The sequence below is a fragment of the Trachurus trachurus genome (assembly GCF_905171665.1).
Source record: "Trachurus trachurus genome assembly, chromosome: 14".
NCBI classification, from domain to species: Eukaryota; Metazoa; Chordata; class Actinopteri; order Carangiformes; family Carangidae; genus Trachurus; species Trachurus trachurus.
In genome coordinates this window covers 10761209-10777634 of record NC_139903.1, presented here as the reverse complement: position 1 = coordinate 10777634, position 16426 = coordinate 10761209, and the positions used below count along the sequence as shown (strand labels likewise).

The 16426-nt window shown below is 43.8% G+C and overlaps 1 protein-coding gene across 5 annotated transcripts in view; it reads left to right on the top strand.

Moving 5' to 3' along the window:
- specc1 (sperm antigen with calponin homology and coiled-coil domains 1) overlaps positions 1-14127 on the top strand; it is a 73947-nt gene extending 59820 nt beyond the window's left edge. For all 5 annotated transcript variants that reach the window (XM_083986709.1, XM_083986708.1, XM_083986710.1 and 2 more), the window contains 3 exons: positions 9481-9597; positions 11602-11661; positions 13933-14127. In XM_083986709.1, the coding sequence (XP_083842835.1) occupies positions 9481-9597; positions 11602-11661; positions 13933-14022 (267 nt within the window). In that variant the 3' untranslated portion in view covers positions 14023-14127. The remainder of the gene's footprint in view (positions 1-9480; positions 9598-11601; positions 11662-13932) is intronic.
- Positions 14128-16426: the final 2299 nt, after the last annotated feature.

The window sequence follows — 16426 nt, the reverse complement described above, 5'->3', positions numbered from 1 at the left end:
TACAGCAGAGACATTTACTGTATGTTTGTGTGTGTGTGACATATATTTCGCGCATCATTTACGGTCTGAGCTTCATGCATCAGAAGATACGCGACCACAAACCCCCAACCCTTCTGCTCGTGTGGCAAAATAAGGGAAAAGGTTACTGTCAGAGGACGTGTTGCGCTCCATATGTCTGGGGAAAGGTCAGACTGTTGCACTGATATGAAGGCTCTGGCCCAGAGACGTTGACTGGCCTGTCATATACGGTGTGTCCAGCAAGGCACAGGGACGATGGAAACACACCCACATCCAGCTTTCTCACTTTTTCTTCCCTTCTCTCTGTCATGCTTATGTTCTGCTGTGATAAAGGTTAGTGAGTTTTATCAATACGGCCACACTCATTTCACGGTCCCTTTCTCTTCTCCACTCTGGACTAAGGTCAAATAGGTAATAACTCAACACTAATTGGCTCTTTAGTACGGAGTCACCCAGTTGTAATTTATGTTGGCCGCTTCAGTCTGCATAATTAATGGTCACTTTGAGGAGGCCTGCTCCGACCATCTCCGTTCACTTTCCATCGTCTCTCTCGTTTCCAAGCGGTGGAGTCCGGAAACAAGCTCATATATCTTGCTCATCTGCCACCGCCGAAGCAAAAAAAAAAAAAAGCTGTTGTGTGAGATGAGAACAAAGCCGATGGGAGGGGTCCAGCCCCGTGCCAGTTGTTATTACAGTCCTATTGTTGCCAAAACCTTTTGGTCAAACAGCAGCCTAATTAAAGTGAAACAGAGAGCGGGAGCTATTGTAAGCACGTCGGGAGATTATTTAATATTTAGGTGTAAAGAGCTGCAGAGGGCACAGTAAATCTATGTGAGTCAAAGTCAGGCTGTTTGCTGTGATCAATACAGGAGTGAGGGAGGGATCATCACAGGAGAAATGAGATGGTTGATGACGTCCTTAAAGGACCCAGGTCAAGCTTCATTCAATTCAAATTATTTATTTATTGAACAGGGACAGTGCACATTAATTAACATGTCAGTTTTTATGTAAATGTGCCAGAGTTAGCCACAGTGGCTAATTTTCATCTGTTGTCCCTGGGGCAGGTTGGTAAAAGTCAACGTCATACAACAGTTAATACATTCATCTCACCGTCGTTAGTTTGTTTGTTTGTTTTAAGGCATATAGGTGACACTGAATGGAGTTAATGCGGCCTACGTGCCTGAGATCACGCATCCAGCTGAGCCGTGTGTGTGTGTGTGTGACGGCATGTCTGCTACAGTACTGTATATGGCTCTTGCCTCTGAACAAACGGCTGAAGCAGTTAGAGACAGAAAAGGGGGAAAACATGGCAAATGACTTGCACGTGAACACACACACACACACACACACACACACACACACACACACGTATAGACAGAAGAGCAGGATGGCCGTGCTATCACCATGGAGAAGAATCCGTTTGACCCCTTAGGGAAATTGGGGTCCGTGTGAGGGGATGTGTAGTGTTTACCCGCCATGCGCTGGCCCTTAGGGCGGCTGAATACCTGACCTGTGTTAAACTCTCAGCGGGGGATGAGACGTGAGCCCAGACAGACTGTCACACCTCAAATGTCAGATTCTGGGAAACGCGGATCGATCGGTGAAGACCTTAAGCTGGCTCTGATTGACTCTGCCCTGTGGGAGAGACCCAAGGGGCCTCTCTCCGGAAATTAGTATTCACATGGGATCCTGTGCACGTCAGCGCTGCACTGGATGCAGACTTGAAACACACAAGACCACTTTCATACAGCTTTGGGATTGTGACTCTGAAGAGCATGTTGTTTTTGTTTTTGTTGTTATACAGATCACACTCAGACTGAAACTGAGCGTAACTTTCTCTCAAAGTGTTGACATTGCTTAAGTGGATGTTGTGGTCGAACAGCAACCAGATGAAACGAATTGTGACCATAAAATCACACGGTTACGTCCTTCTGCATTAACCAGAAAGTTTGTACACAGCCTCATTGAGAAGCAAAATGTTGACGTGTTGCGGTTTTCCAGTTTCGATGAGCAAAGGCTTTCTTGAACGTCTGGTGTGTTGGAAAACACTCTAACCTCCTACTGTATATTTATCAGGCTCTTTGATGTCTTAATTTAGGACAGCTCCGGACACTTTTTAAACTGCTTTTTTTTTTTTTTTTTTGCTCTCAATTAACCAAAGAAGCCAAACAAAAATAAATGCACTGTTTGTTCAAGATGGGAACAATGAGCAAAGGGTCTGCACATTAGGCTCAGCTGGGCCTGACAGAGCACAGCTCATCCGGCCGCGTCTGGGAAATACACACACACACACATACACACACACACATACGCACACAAAGCCATTGAAGAGACAGGAATGGACCCCCAAGAGAGTGTGGAGTGGAGGTCATACATCGCGAAGGGGAAAACAGTTGGAGTTCAAAGACGAGCCATGACTGTATGTTCTAGTAAAGCCGTATTGACGGAGTGAGATCATAAGTGTGAAATAACATAGTAAATGTCATCTCTCAGTCATTCTCGCTGCAGATGGATTATTCCTTTAAATGTACTCAAAGTCAAGTGTTTATCCCTAAAAATCATCAGTGATCACGCTCATGATCATCAGAACTGGGTAAAAAGGCGAGACGTGTACTGAGTGCACAAAATGACATAGTGAACAACGCTTTAGACCTGGGAAGTGGGTTTTTTTTTTAGAAGAGGAGCAGATAAAAAAGTTCCAAGTATCAACAAAGGCAGGAAATGCTGCGTTGTCTAATTAAAGGATCATTCTGACATTTTAGAGAAATTTGCTAATTTGCAAACTTTCTTTGGTTCAGATGATTGATGATTGATGTCCTGCACAGAGAGAGCTCCAGGGTGTTAGCCAAGCTACACAACAGAGGAGAAAGATGTGATTTAAAGGGATAGTTCAACATTTTGGCAAATTGGCCCATTGCCATAATCCCTATAGTTTTAGGAGTATAGGTTTGTTACCTTTAATTGTCGGTGCAAGCAAATATACAATCCAACAACTCCAAAACGCTCTTGTGGACAAGTTGTGACCTGCACATTCACCACACTATGAGATAACAACAGAAAGTTACGAGACAGAGTTGTTTTCGAGGTAAATTCATGCACCAGAGCGTTTTGGAGTTGTTGGATTGTGTATTTGATGAGTTTGATGAGGGAAACCAAGAAATCCCATTAGCCTCCGTAGCGTAGCTCTGAGCAGCTTGCGGCTCTGCTCCGCCATTCTAAAAATAGCTTGCACCAACAATTAAAGGTAACGAACCTACTCCGAAGGCTATAGGGAATGGGCCAGTGTTCCAAAATGTTGAACTATCCCTTTAAAGGAGAGTACAATGTACATTTTATTTAAAGGTGTGCACTGCAACAAGGACACATAGTTCTGTTTTAATCTAAATCCCTTTTATATAATCAGGATCTAAATATTGATACAGACTATCTCTCACAGACATGATCATTTTTAATCAAAGTTAGATCTGTCATGAAGGATCAACACGGTAGATTTCTGAGCTCCGTATCAGTATCATCCTCCTCCTCACCTTTTTATCTCGTCCTTTGTGTAGGATGAGTCCATTAAATTGCAAAAAGAGGCGGTGGAGAGCAGCTCTGTGACCTTTGCTGTTGCCCTGTCTTTATCTCCACGGTCCCGCCTGCCTGAGCTCTCAGCCTGTCATTGCTCATGACTATGACTCACTGCAGGGTCCATTAGGGCGGTCTTGCCCTCGCTGCCCTCTCATCTGGAGTTTTGTCTCTCCATTTCTAACTTTGTTTTCTTATTTTTATTGTCTTCTCCTGTTTTCTTCCTTCTCTCATCCTTTTTTTTGTTTGTTTTTGTTGTTGGTGGTGGTCTTCTTGTTGCCATATTCATTCAGTTGAGGTGATTTAGTGAGATTCTGTGACAAAGATGGAGACAAGTTCATCAATCACACGACTCGCAGGCTCGATGTCGCCTTCTTTCCCTCAGTAGACTGATGTCTTTTTAACGAACTGTGTGTGTGTGTCAGTGTGTCACAGTCGTCCCTCTATCCCCAGCTGCCCAAGTGTCATGACAGCACAGGCGCTTTAATCCCTGCCACAGATTTGACACCAGTCCACACCATTTATATGGACACACACATTACACACACACCTTGCATTGATGCACATGGTGTTGAGCTGCTGTGTGTGTGTGTGAGGTGTTCAGTGTCTGGCTCGTTTCCAGCTTGTCTGCAAATTCCATTTCTGAAAGGTTTACAGCAGGATATATTGTCCAGGCAGGACACGGCATGTCCTTGGTATTAATGTCCTCTGCAGCTGCAGTCACATGTGCAACCTCAATAATGAGGCAATAAATAATTTAGTTGATCTATAGAAAAACATCAATCAATGGATTTTGGTAATTGTTTTATCTTTAACAAAGGAAAATGGTCAGAAAGATAAAATGAAAATAAATTCCCATGGCATGGCTCCATTTTTTTAATCAACTGTTAGGTAGGGGTTGTGGATGGGGGGGGGGGGGGGGGGGGGGGGGGTTCAATTCAATTCAATTCAATTCAATATACTTTAATTGTCCCCGTAGGGAAATTCGTCGTGGACTTCACTGGTGGTCCGCAGTTTAAAAATAAAACAATCAAACAAACAAACAAACAATAAAAGTCGAGCGATCAGTAACCCGTACTGGGCTGGCTTGTCTTCGACAAAAGCAGGGGAGGCTTCAAGGAAAAAAGTTGGTGTAGAGAATTAAACTGGGCAATAATCATTAGTTTTCCTAAAGTTGTAAAAGATTAAAATATGACACCAGACCAGAGCTATGAAAATAGACAAATTTTCTTTCACTTTTTCCTCTTATAGCAGATCCTGTAGCCACTATTAACATTCTTGCAACCTGCTTTTCATAACAGGAAGTTCCAGCTCACCATTATCAGGTTCATGCTCAGGTTAAATTTCACCCACAATTTGACTACTGATGCTCTCATAGATCTTTTCACATGGTGTCGGGACAAAGCAACGACACACACAGATCAACTTTTCCCTTTTTTCCTCTCTGCTCAGTCCTCTCTCTGCACAATCCCCTGCTTCTCTCTCATACTCTCTTTCTCTGAGCCCTAAAAAGCGACGGCTCTGCCTTTTGTGCCGAGCGAGACGCTTCCTGTCGCTTGATGCTGTGTTTGCTTTTCTGAGCCGGCTCCCAGAGAGCTGTTGTTGTCCGCTGCTGTTTTAGCATTCATGCTTCTCCCTCTCTTTCTGCCCTGAGCGAACTCCACCGCACACACAACCCCCTTTCTCTCCCACTCCCACCCCGAGCTCCACCACAGCCACCGTCCCTGGCCTGGATTAGGACATGTGTTTTCCTCAGACCACCCCAGCACTCTCGCACACAAACTGCCCTCCACAACCTGCCCTCCACAACCTCTCCTATCAGCTTATTTGTCATTGCCTATCTTAGTCTGGGGCTCTCTTGGGTCTGACTAACCCACTATCACTCCCTCTGTGTGTGTCCATGCATCACAGACACACAGTGCTACTAGTGCTGCTGCTGAGCCAGCTAAGAGAGAAGGGGGCGAGTTATGAGAGGAATGTGAGCTGACATGACTGCACAGGTCTCCCCTCCAGACATAATAGGCAGGCAGTGACTGATGGAGATGAGACTCCTGTATTTAAAAACTTTCAGCTTCAGCCTCTGTTGCAGCATCACAGACTGTGGAGGAAAATCAGATCGTCCCAGAGGAGAAACCGCTCACTTAACTGTTATTAATGCTCAGAAGTATAAAAGTGGTAATCACAGTAGACAATGATATTTGATTTGTGATGAATTAATATGACTGTCGTACTTCATTCAAATGAAACAGGCTTAAAGGGATAGTTCAACATTTTGGTGAATTGGCCCATTGCCATAATCCCTATAGCTTTAGGAGTAGGTTCCTTACCTTTAATTGTCGGTGCAAGCTATTTTTAGAACGGCGGAGCAGAGTCGTGAGCTGCTCAGAGCTACGCTACGGAGGCTAATGGGATTTCTTGGTTTCCCTCATCAAACGAACGTTAGGAGACAGAGTTGTTTTTGAGGCAAATGCAGAGACTGCTTGTCGAAAACTGCCCCCAACGGGAACGTGCATCAGCGTTTATGCATGAATCTACCTCTAAAACAACTCTGTCTCGTAACGTTCTGTTATTATCTCATAGCATGGTGAATGTGCAGGTCACGACAACTTGTCTACGAGAGCGTTTTGGAGTCGTTGGATTGTGCATTTGATGAGTTTGATGAGGGAAACCAAGAAATCCCATGATAGATATACTTTATTGATCCCAAACTGGGAAATTACACTCAAGCTGGGAAATCCGTAGCATAGCTCTGAGCAGCTCGCGGCTCTGCTCCGCCGTTCTAAAAATAGCTTGCAATTAAAGCTAACGAACCTACTCGTAAAACTATAGGGATTATGGCAATGGGCCAATTTGCCAAAATGTTGAACTATCCCTTTAAGGTCCCACTGTGGTCAGAAGAGCTCAGTGCTACATCTAAGTGGACATGCGGTTCTCATGGAGGTCGTGGATGGAGGTTTATTTTTTCAGTTCTTGAAGACGTTTCACCTCTGATCCAGAAGGTTTAAAGTTTCTGCACTTCTAAAGCTAATGAACCAAATGATGGGTCTCAGGACGACCTCCAAGATGACGACCCCACCAAAGGTTAAATACCTGGGTCGCCCCCACATCAAGCTTTTAAGAGCTGAAGAAACTTTTCAGAAGAGAGGCTAAACATCTTTAAGAGCTGATAAGAAGTTCAGATGCCTTCATCTGTAGCACTTGGCTGAACTGTTCTAATGCATATACTACATTCATGCATATACAACCCAGTTATCAGGTTTGGATGAAGGTAGATGTTGCATACAGTACGTGAGATATATTCAGACTTGTCAACGTTAAAATTTATAGAATTGACAATGAAATATTTACTGTATAATATCTGTCAGGGTGTGAATGGCTGAAAGGTTGATACAAATAACTCACATAACGCCTAAAACAGGTGCTTTCCCTCTGAGGTTGATCTGCTTCTCACCTTGAAACCACACACCATCACTATAAGATGAGATAACTCATGTAACGTCAAAGCCAGACAGGTGAAGACAAAGAAAAAATGTGTCGACAGTTCCTTTCAGCTCCAGGTGATATTCATTACTGCAGCGACTTAAAGCTGGGATGTTTTAATTCTTGTCCTCGGGACCCAGAGTTGGGCTGTTTTCCTGCGCTATCAGGTGGTTTAATTACATTCACCTGGCCTCACATGTATGGATCAGCCGCTGATTAGATTTATAGAATGAAAACGAACAGGGCTGTGCTCCTCGGGGTGAGGGTTGAAGAGCAATGGTAAACAAACACGTGGCCGCATGTCCAATCTTTAGCATCTGACTGGAGCTAATGCTTTGTGTACTACAGACACACTGATGTACCCAGAGATACTTAAGGCAGAGCTTTATCCCAAACAATTAAAAAAAAAACATATTTCTGGTTTCACATCTGTCTGCAGTAGCAGGACTGTGGACGTTTCATCTCATGCGAATGGACGTAACTCCATTTCCAGCTGGGGTCTCACCACACGCATCCACAGGAAACACTGTCTGCCCCTGAATGTCCGGATCATTGATGAGGGAGTTATTTTAAGCAGACGGGGAACGTCACCACCATGTGTATGTTGCGTCACAATAAGATAAGAATGTAATAATGTTTATTATAACTGAGCCACACTAGGGGCCAAAGATATATCAGTGTCCAAATACTTTGATTCCGACTGAAATAACCTGACCGTCACTGAATGAATGAATGAATTCAGTTTTATTATTGTGTCATCATGAATACATCCGTATGCCCAGCCCGGCTTACAAGACACCAAGAAAACTCACACAAACCAGGACCAAAGTCATCTAAGAAACAAGAAAACAAACAAATGAAAATACAGTTAAAACAGCCAGATCCTCAGTAGCAATCAAATCATCTTCGGAGTTAACCATTGTTAAAAAAGAAAAGAAAAAAACCTAGCTTCAAAGGAGTTCATTGAAGATTAATTCAACTATCCTGTCGTCTTTTCCAGGCTTTGGAAATAACGTTAATAGTCTCAAATCAAACAACCAGTCCAGTTTTTGCTCGTTAGAGCACCACAATATTTCAGGGATTTTTCTATAGATTTCACAGAATAACACCTCTCTCAAATCCTCATACTTTGTACAGTACAGAAGGAAATGGGACTCGCTTTCCACTTTCTGTTATCCTCAGGAATATTTTTGAATCGACCAACCTCAATGGCCAGAGGAAGAATGCCAGATCTCAGCTACCAAAGATCTTTGCAACATGATGCAACATATAATTCACGGCCAAAATTATATTTAATCTGCACATATGTTGTTGATTATGGTTTCTGAATGAACCGCCATGAGTTCATCCACGATGCCCAGAGGATAAACTCCTCTGACTCTGGTGATCCATCAATACCAGTTGAATGTCCTCCCCCACACCCTCCTGGTGTTGAACTATGGGGGATAGATGCTTGTGTCTAATTAGTGTTTCTGTCTCCAACCATCAACCCAACACTCACACCCGCTGCATACTGATAGACCAGTAGTATGACACAACAGCAGCTGTGGTTTGAACTTCTCTTTTTCATTTTCTTTCCTCAGTCTTGACACAGTTTTGTCACTTGTGGAAAAAAACAAACCAAAGGGGAGCAACCACTAGATGTATCACCTGTTAAACTTACATGTTGTAGCTTCATCTACATCTGTCCCACTGAGCAGTTCCACCTGTACTTGATTGTACTGTACTGTACTGAATGAACTTGGTTCATTGTGTGAATGGGTGGAAGCATGTGAGGTCCACAGAGACCACACAGACTCATGACTCAGGAGAGTCTCCTCGTGTGTGTGAACAAAATTCCTAAAGCTCACGAGAAAGACAAAAGAGGAAGACACCGGAAACAACTTATCTATCCAACAGGGAGCCTGCAACGCCAAACAATGGCCCAGAGGAAGTTTTCCTCTGAGCTTTCTACTCTTATCGGACCTTGAAAACGTTACGTACAGTGTATGAGGTTACGATGCTCTGTGAGACACACACACGCACTCACACACACAAAGGCACAACAGACTGGACGTGCTGCTATGCACGTTCATCACTATGAGGAGAGATCAGAGAGCATCGCAGGCTTAAAGGGGATCTAACAAGATCCTTCTGACATCCTCAGAGGGAAACATGGCCAGGCGTTAATGCAGCCTGAGACCCAGAACAGCAGATAATGAGATTAAATTTTGATCTTCATTTTGTTTCCTGTCGTTCTATGACCTAATGGCTTTTTTTTTCATGGCCTGTTCATGTGATCAAGAAGCTATTAGCTCTCCCACCCAAATTATGAGCACTCAGCTCATTATCATCGTCCAGTATTCGTTTGTAACTCGTGTGATTTTTCTTTTCTTTTTTTCTCTCTTCATCTCTTCCTCTTTCATCCGTCCGCAGAACATCGATGTGACCAACTTCAGCAGCAGTTGGAGCGACGGCCTGGCTTTCTGTGCCCTGTTGCACACGTATCTTCCTGCACACATCCCTTACCAGGAACTCATCAGTCAAGATAAGGTACAGATCTACAGGAAGACTCCCCACACACACACATTTAAACAAGAACTGTACTCACGTCAGTAAACTGCTCCCAACACACAGGTGAGTGCTTCACCGGCAGTAAATTAACTTAACCTCGCTAAACTGATCAGAAGTCAGTGTATTTATAGAAAGGACACACACATAAAACCCGTTTCGTACACAGCCTCCGTCCGTAGACTCTTGAATTTATTTCTTCCATATTGCCCCTGACCTCCTTGTCTGGAGGCCGGCACACCCGCATACTTGGATTCAGTCCTCAACGGGTCGTGACCTACACAAGCTCAAGCGTACAGCGTCCATATAAGAGCAAATCTGTGGTTTGGTGTCAGATCGTACCGGCACAGGACTCGCACATACCGCACAGCGTAGACAACACAACGCAACAAGTCCTACAAAGGGTACAACAACACTGTGTGACAGAGAAAATCCTCTCAGACGTCTGAGGTTAAGTTGACAGAACAACTGACTTCAATGAAGATACTGTATTTATCTTCTAAAACCGTGAGCACAAATTGAGAGGGAAGTTGTATTTATGAAGTGAGGTTAATTTTTCACAGCCGCTCTGCAGAACTCAAATTTTTTTTTGTTTATTTTACTTTACTTTATTTTTTAAATTTGTTTTTACAAACAGCACGCTCAGCTTCCCCGTCGTCTTCTCCCAAACTTGGGCTTGCAGAATTGAGTCTGGAGAAAATACCACACATCATTCCACAATAAGTTGTTTGTGGAAAATGTGAACCTGTAAACTGTAAATGGTCTGCTGCTTATACAGTGTAGGTCTGAAAGACGCGTGTTTGCCAAGAAGCAAATAAAAACCCCTGTAATACTTTGAAACCATTCTGCCAGGAGTCATTTTTTCCACCATTAAGCTGCACGTTACAGACTTCCTTCACGGAGTTGTATACATTTTATAGGTCTGCCATATTGTCCATGCAGCATTAAAGGACCACCTGATGAATTATGAACTATGTGTAGTCGTACTGTGAGTGCTGCAGCAGCTATAGCTCGGTGATGATGACAGCTCTGTGATGTGGCCTTGCAGCCGGTATATACAGTAACTCTGCAAACAATATGGTTCCTCTCTGGGGACTGCAGGGCTTCCATCCTGCTGCAGCATTAAAGCGCCAGACAAACACCTCTGACCAGACCTGACACATCTTACGTGACAAATTAGCCATGTAGGCGTGTGAGCGCAGGACGTGCCGGTGTGAATGTGTAACATTAAGCTGATGACAGAGACATTGCGCGGCCCGTCTCTCTGAATAATTCAATAGATGTGTGTTGGCTTTAATAACTCTTGTTGACTGACTTCCCCCGAGGCCCAAACACCCAACCTCTCCCCAGTATAATCCGTCCTTCCAGTAATCCCATTAACTGCCCTGCTCCGGCTTTCATCATAGATGTTTTTAAGAAAACAAAGTCGTAGGTGGATTTTAGGTTCAAATAAGGGAAACAATGCTACTGAGCTATGCATCTAACTATTCAGAATTCATTATTCATTCACTACACCAGCTGTGCTGATGAGTTAATATGACAGAGTGGACGTGAGTGTCACAACCACTCAGAATTCAACAGGCAGAAAAAAAAAAGTGAAAGTCAGGATGAACAGGAGGACACAAGGACATTTTGTGATTCGTGACTTCTTTACTTTGGAGAAGTGAATGCACCCAACTCCAGTTTCATGAGGGGAAGGAGGTTAAATCTTGAGGGATTTCACTCATTAATGAGAGTGACACATCGAATGTTTTTACAGAGGCTGGGTCCAGTATAGCTTTACATATCAAAATAAACAGCGGGGATATTATGACACACACAAAAACAAGCAAAGGCATTTTTGCTTTTCTCTTGGGTGTTTGTGCGGCTACATACATGTGTTTGTGGGCTTATTGTTGCTGTGTGAACCCCTTGTGTGGCGCTGGAGGATGACGCTGTGCAGAGACTTTCACTGTTTTACCACCAAATGGTTTGTTTTTTCTTCAGGTCCGGAATCTGACCCTGGCTTTCCAGGCAGCCGAGAGCATTGGCATCAAACCCTCACTGGTGAGTCGAGCTGCCTCAGACGTCACGCACAGATAACACACACACACACACACACACACACACACACACACACACCCATGTTTGATTAGACAAATTGGGAACAGTACACTTTGATTTGCTAAACTTTCAAGATGTGAGGCTTTAGAGCTTTAGAGATGCCTCACAGCCGCTTTTTCTTCCTCCTGACGGTCGTAACTCTGTCATATCAGTGACTGACTGCAGCTAATCTAACACATAGCTCTAATGTAATTAGACTTTATTAGTTTATGTGATTTGTAAAACCATTAGCTGCTCTCCTCAGACACGGGGGAGTAACATCCAGCTGCTCCACTTGAAGTGTTCAATCCTTCCATGTTTTGCCAACACGTAAACAGTCGCTTTTCATATCTGTTTCCGGTGCAGCAGCACAATAAGCTTATCGTAGCCGATCTAGAGTGCGAGGTCTCTGGTGTGTGAGAGTCAGAGGACTGTGAGATGTGAGAGGGTCTTATCTTCACCAAAGAAAGTGAATCAGCTTTTTTTTGTAAACAATCAGGGTGGGTTTTTCTTTTAAAGCCCTTTGACTTGGTTTTAAATTAATCAAGTTTTTATCACATCAAATATTTGTAACCCTACCCCACTGAAACCTTTAGAAACTCTAGAGAAAGACCCACTCCCCCCTCTTCAACCCAAAGAGAAAAATAGACAAAAATACAAATTCAAAAATCTTTCATTTGAGAAATACCTACACTATTCAAACCTAAACTACCCATTGCTCATAGGAGGGAGCTTTAAGGTCAGTTTTTGAATCAGATGCAGTTGTCGAGATGAATCAGGTGATGAATTAGGAAAAACAAAACAAAATCATTGGCTTTTGGCTCTGAATGTCATTAAACTGATCCTGACTCACTTGTCTCATTTAAAACGGTCACTTCACTGCCCTCGGGTCATAGATGTCAGAAAGTGTTGTTCATTAAAAACACATCTGCACCACACTAATGCACACCGTCCTTTATGTTTTTATGCTTCCCTGCGTTTTTTTATTTTCATTTCCCTTCTCATATAAATACCGATATCAGTGCCAGTAAGAGAGAAGTGGACTGGATTTAGAGGAACAATCTGCTGCAACAAGTTGGCAGTGGAGTCGTTCTGCTGAGTCCCATTGGCCCAGTACGGTCTAATAAACTTATCTGACTCCATATGAGGGTTAAACTAACTTGACCCGTCCTCGCTGTTCATCATCTGTGCTGCACACACTCTCCCGCCGCTCCGATAATGGCTTCATGTTTTAAGGAACATGATAAAACAGATTAAATGTAGAAGGATCTTTGTTCTTTCTAAAAGTCCGGCTAAAATAAACATGTGTGAGACGACTTTGAAAATATACAAATCAATCAAGCGTCTCGTCTCTGCTAAATCTGGAGTCTGGACCTCGGCAGAGAAGTGAGTTAGGCTCAAATGTTTGAGTGAGACTGGCATTCACATTTCTTTGTCTTATTAATTCTCCATTACATGCTTGTGGTTTACAAGATGGGATGCGGCAAACTCGTTCCCATGTCGGTGAAAGAGTGTAACCGGCTCTCATGCAGCACTCATCTCTGTGTCTGCTGCGTAAACAAAGCCCACGGAGCGGTGGCTCATCCTCCTGTTAGGAGGTTGTGAAACATGGAGGTGACTGTGGTGAAGCTCCAGTGACGCTGGCGTCATGTGAAAGTCCGCTCCGCTGTCTGACTCATCGCTGTCAGGCAGGATTCATCTCCACCGCAGCGTCACGCAGCTCATCAGGAGTTTCTCTCAGATACTTCAGTCTAATTCTGACAAATTATTCCATTTGTCCTGCAAGAGCCTCAAGACATTTACTCCTGTGTGTCCAAAATCACGTGGCAGGAACCATGCTGTGATTTCTCTCTGAGCAAACATTGTGAACACATGTCTGAACAAACAACAGAAAATAAAAGTGAACGAGGAAGCATTCAGGGATGATAAACAAAATGCAAATTCCTCACTTTCCATCATAACTGTGGCTCAGCTGTGATGAAACTTTCACTGTGTAAAAGCGAAACACAGAACAGATTAGTCTAATGAGGAAGATGTAACTTCTCTAAAAGATTAGTAATATTCACACCCACATTCATGACAGTTGGTATGTCACCTTTTCATGATCACACTTAACAAAATACTAAACTATTTATGTGAAAACTGAATATGAGACGCTGGCGGTGCAGTTTTATCTCGGCCTGGCGGTGGTGCTGTTTGAAAAGCTCAAACTCTTTCTCTCGCTGCTCAACACAGGACATCGAGGAGCTGATGAAGACCGACAGGCCGGACTGGCAGAGCGTCATGCAATACGTCTCTCAGATCTACAAGTACTTTGAGACCTGAGCGGGCGAGGAAGAGGAGCCGGAAAACCGACGAGGAAGAGCGGAAGGCACTGCAGCACTTTTCTGTCAGCAGCAGCAGCAGCAGCACTACACTACTCACTCACCCTCCAGAGCAAACGCTGCCACTTTAACCCTCCTGCTGCTCACCACGCCGCACGACAGAGGACCGCTCTGTTCCTGAGACGCTCAGCCGCCACGAACCTGCTGTTTTCTGTCTTATTTCTTAACAACAGCGCAGCTAGGACACACACACATACACACACACACACAAGACACCCTGTTCATTTGTACAAGTTCAAAGTGTCAGTAGAGCATTTGATTCAAAGACAAATCCAAGCAGACGGATTATGGTGCAAAATACTGTCTGGTAGCAGTTGGCAGCACAACAGAGAGAGGATGAAGATACTGATTTATAAAGACTCATAAAAGCCAAACTGGCTGTCAGTAGAAAACCAAAATATTCTTTTTTTTTTCAGTAGTTTTTTTTCTTTTTGTGTGTGTGTGTTTGTGAATCAAATGCTCTGTGGAAACCATCTGACCTTTTGTGCCAAATCTTCTGCCAAAACCCAACTTCTCCAAGACTATCTATGCATGGTCCAAGTGTCGTGTTCTGTCTCTGTGTGCAGTGTGACGTCCCCTTCACTGACCAACGTGCAGTCCACCACCAGTGTGAGCCAGCGTGAGCCCGGCTGTTGTGGCTAAATTTTTTGGTTGTTTTGCTAGAAAATGTTGCTGAAAAGAATCGATAGCGAGTGCTCATTGTGAACCGGCTGGAGTTTTTTTTGACTTTGCCGAGCAGAGGGTAACCTGAACTGACAGGTTTGAGTTCAGAGCCTTTATATTTTCCACCTTTTAATTGTCAATCCTGGTTTGTCCTTAAAAGACAGAGGTCAGACAAACTCTTGCTGCCATCTGTGATGCCACACTAAAAAACGATTTAACGCTACGAGAGTTGCTGAATAGTTTTGTAGAGATATTTTTTAATGAAAACAGACTGATGTGTATGTTTGTGTTGTTTACAGCATCATGGATCAATTAAAAACATCCATGTTGTCCCCTCATCAAGACTCTCAACAACTATGGTACTGCAGCTGCTTCGCAAAATATATATATCTATATTTCGCATGCCATGTTAAATTATTAAGGAGAGGGAAACCTTCCCATGTAGGAGTTGAGGTACAACATGTTCTCTGTGGTGTGGTTCAGATGAGACTCCCTCTGCAGATGCCCCACTATGTTTTGGAAGATTAAAGTGTTATTTATTTATTTACAAGACTTGCATCCTGAGAAGTGAAAATGTGGACAGAAAAAATACAGTTTTCTATTTACCGGTGTCAGATTGAAGGACTATTGGATGGATATTGCTCAATAAAGGAATGTCAGGTTTAATTTTCAATCACTAACTTGTTGTCTCGTTATTCCTCAGATGTTTTTTGTTTTTTTTTCAGTGTTGCAGATGCAGCTCTTCTTCCCACTGTGTGAAAGCAGCAGCTTCTCACTGTGGTTTAAATATTCTCCAGCGCTGCTCTCCCTGAGGTTCAACTGCTTTTCCACTGTGCCCATTAAAACGCGCTGCCAGGGCTGTAAAACATTTGGGCATGTGGAAACTTTTCGCTGCGCACCTTTTGTACACGAGCACGTTTTAGTGGCAGCAGTAACTCAAATACCTAAACGCAATGAACTGGATCTCATGAGTTACAAAAAAAATCGATCGCACAAAACCCTGAATTGATCGAAGATCAAACTTTACGCAACCCTGTTTGGTAAACATGTCACGTTCCTGTGAAATCGTGTAAAGTCGCTGAGACAAACACTGATGGACGATAACCAGCGATAACACAGATCATGTTAGATGCGAGACGTGCCTGTCCTCTCGTTAACACATTTCCAATTCCAATTCTATGTCTCCGCGCGCGTTTGCGTCAAACAGCGCCAGAGCGTGACCGAGATTCCGCAAACAGCGAAAATCGAGAGTAGATTGAGTTTTTTGGAAGTTGCGGTCGCCTCCCCTGAGCCGCTGGTGTCGGGCACAAGCCTGATTGAAACCAGATGCAGCCGGGCGTCTGCGTCGCGAGGCTGTGTGTGTGTGCGCGTGCGTGTGCGCAGCAGTCCGCGTTTACATTAAACGGAAAGCACGTGGTGGTGGAGGTGGTGGTGGATGCTGTTAACTGGCGCGTAATTACGCACGGCGGGGCAGTGACGCTCGCTCGGGATTCCACTTATCAGCTACTTGTGATCGCATGCGAGAGAGAGAGAGGGAGATAGAGAGAGAGCGTGTGTGTAAGTGTGTGTGTCTGTGTGTGTCCGCTCGGGGCGTGGCCTCTGCGAAATTTAGTTTTTTTCCTCCTTTTTTTCCCTGTGTTTCTCCCTCCACTTCAAAACTGCTGCTGCGGGTTTAGTTGTGT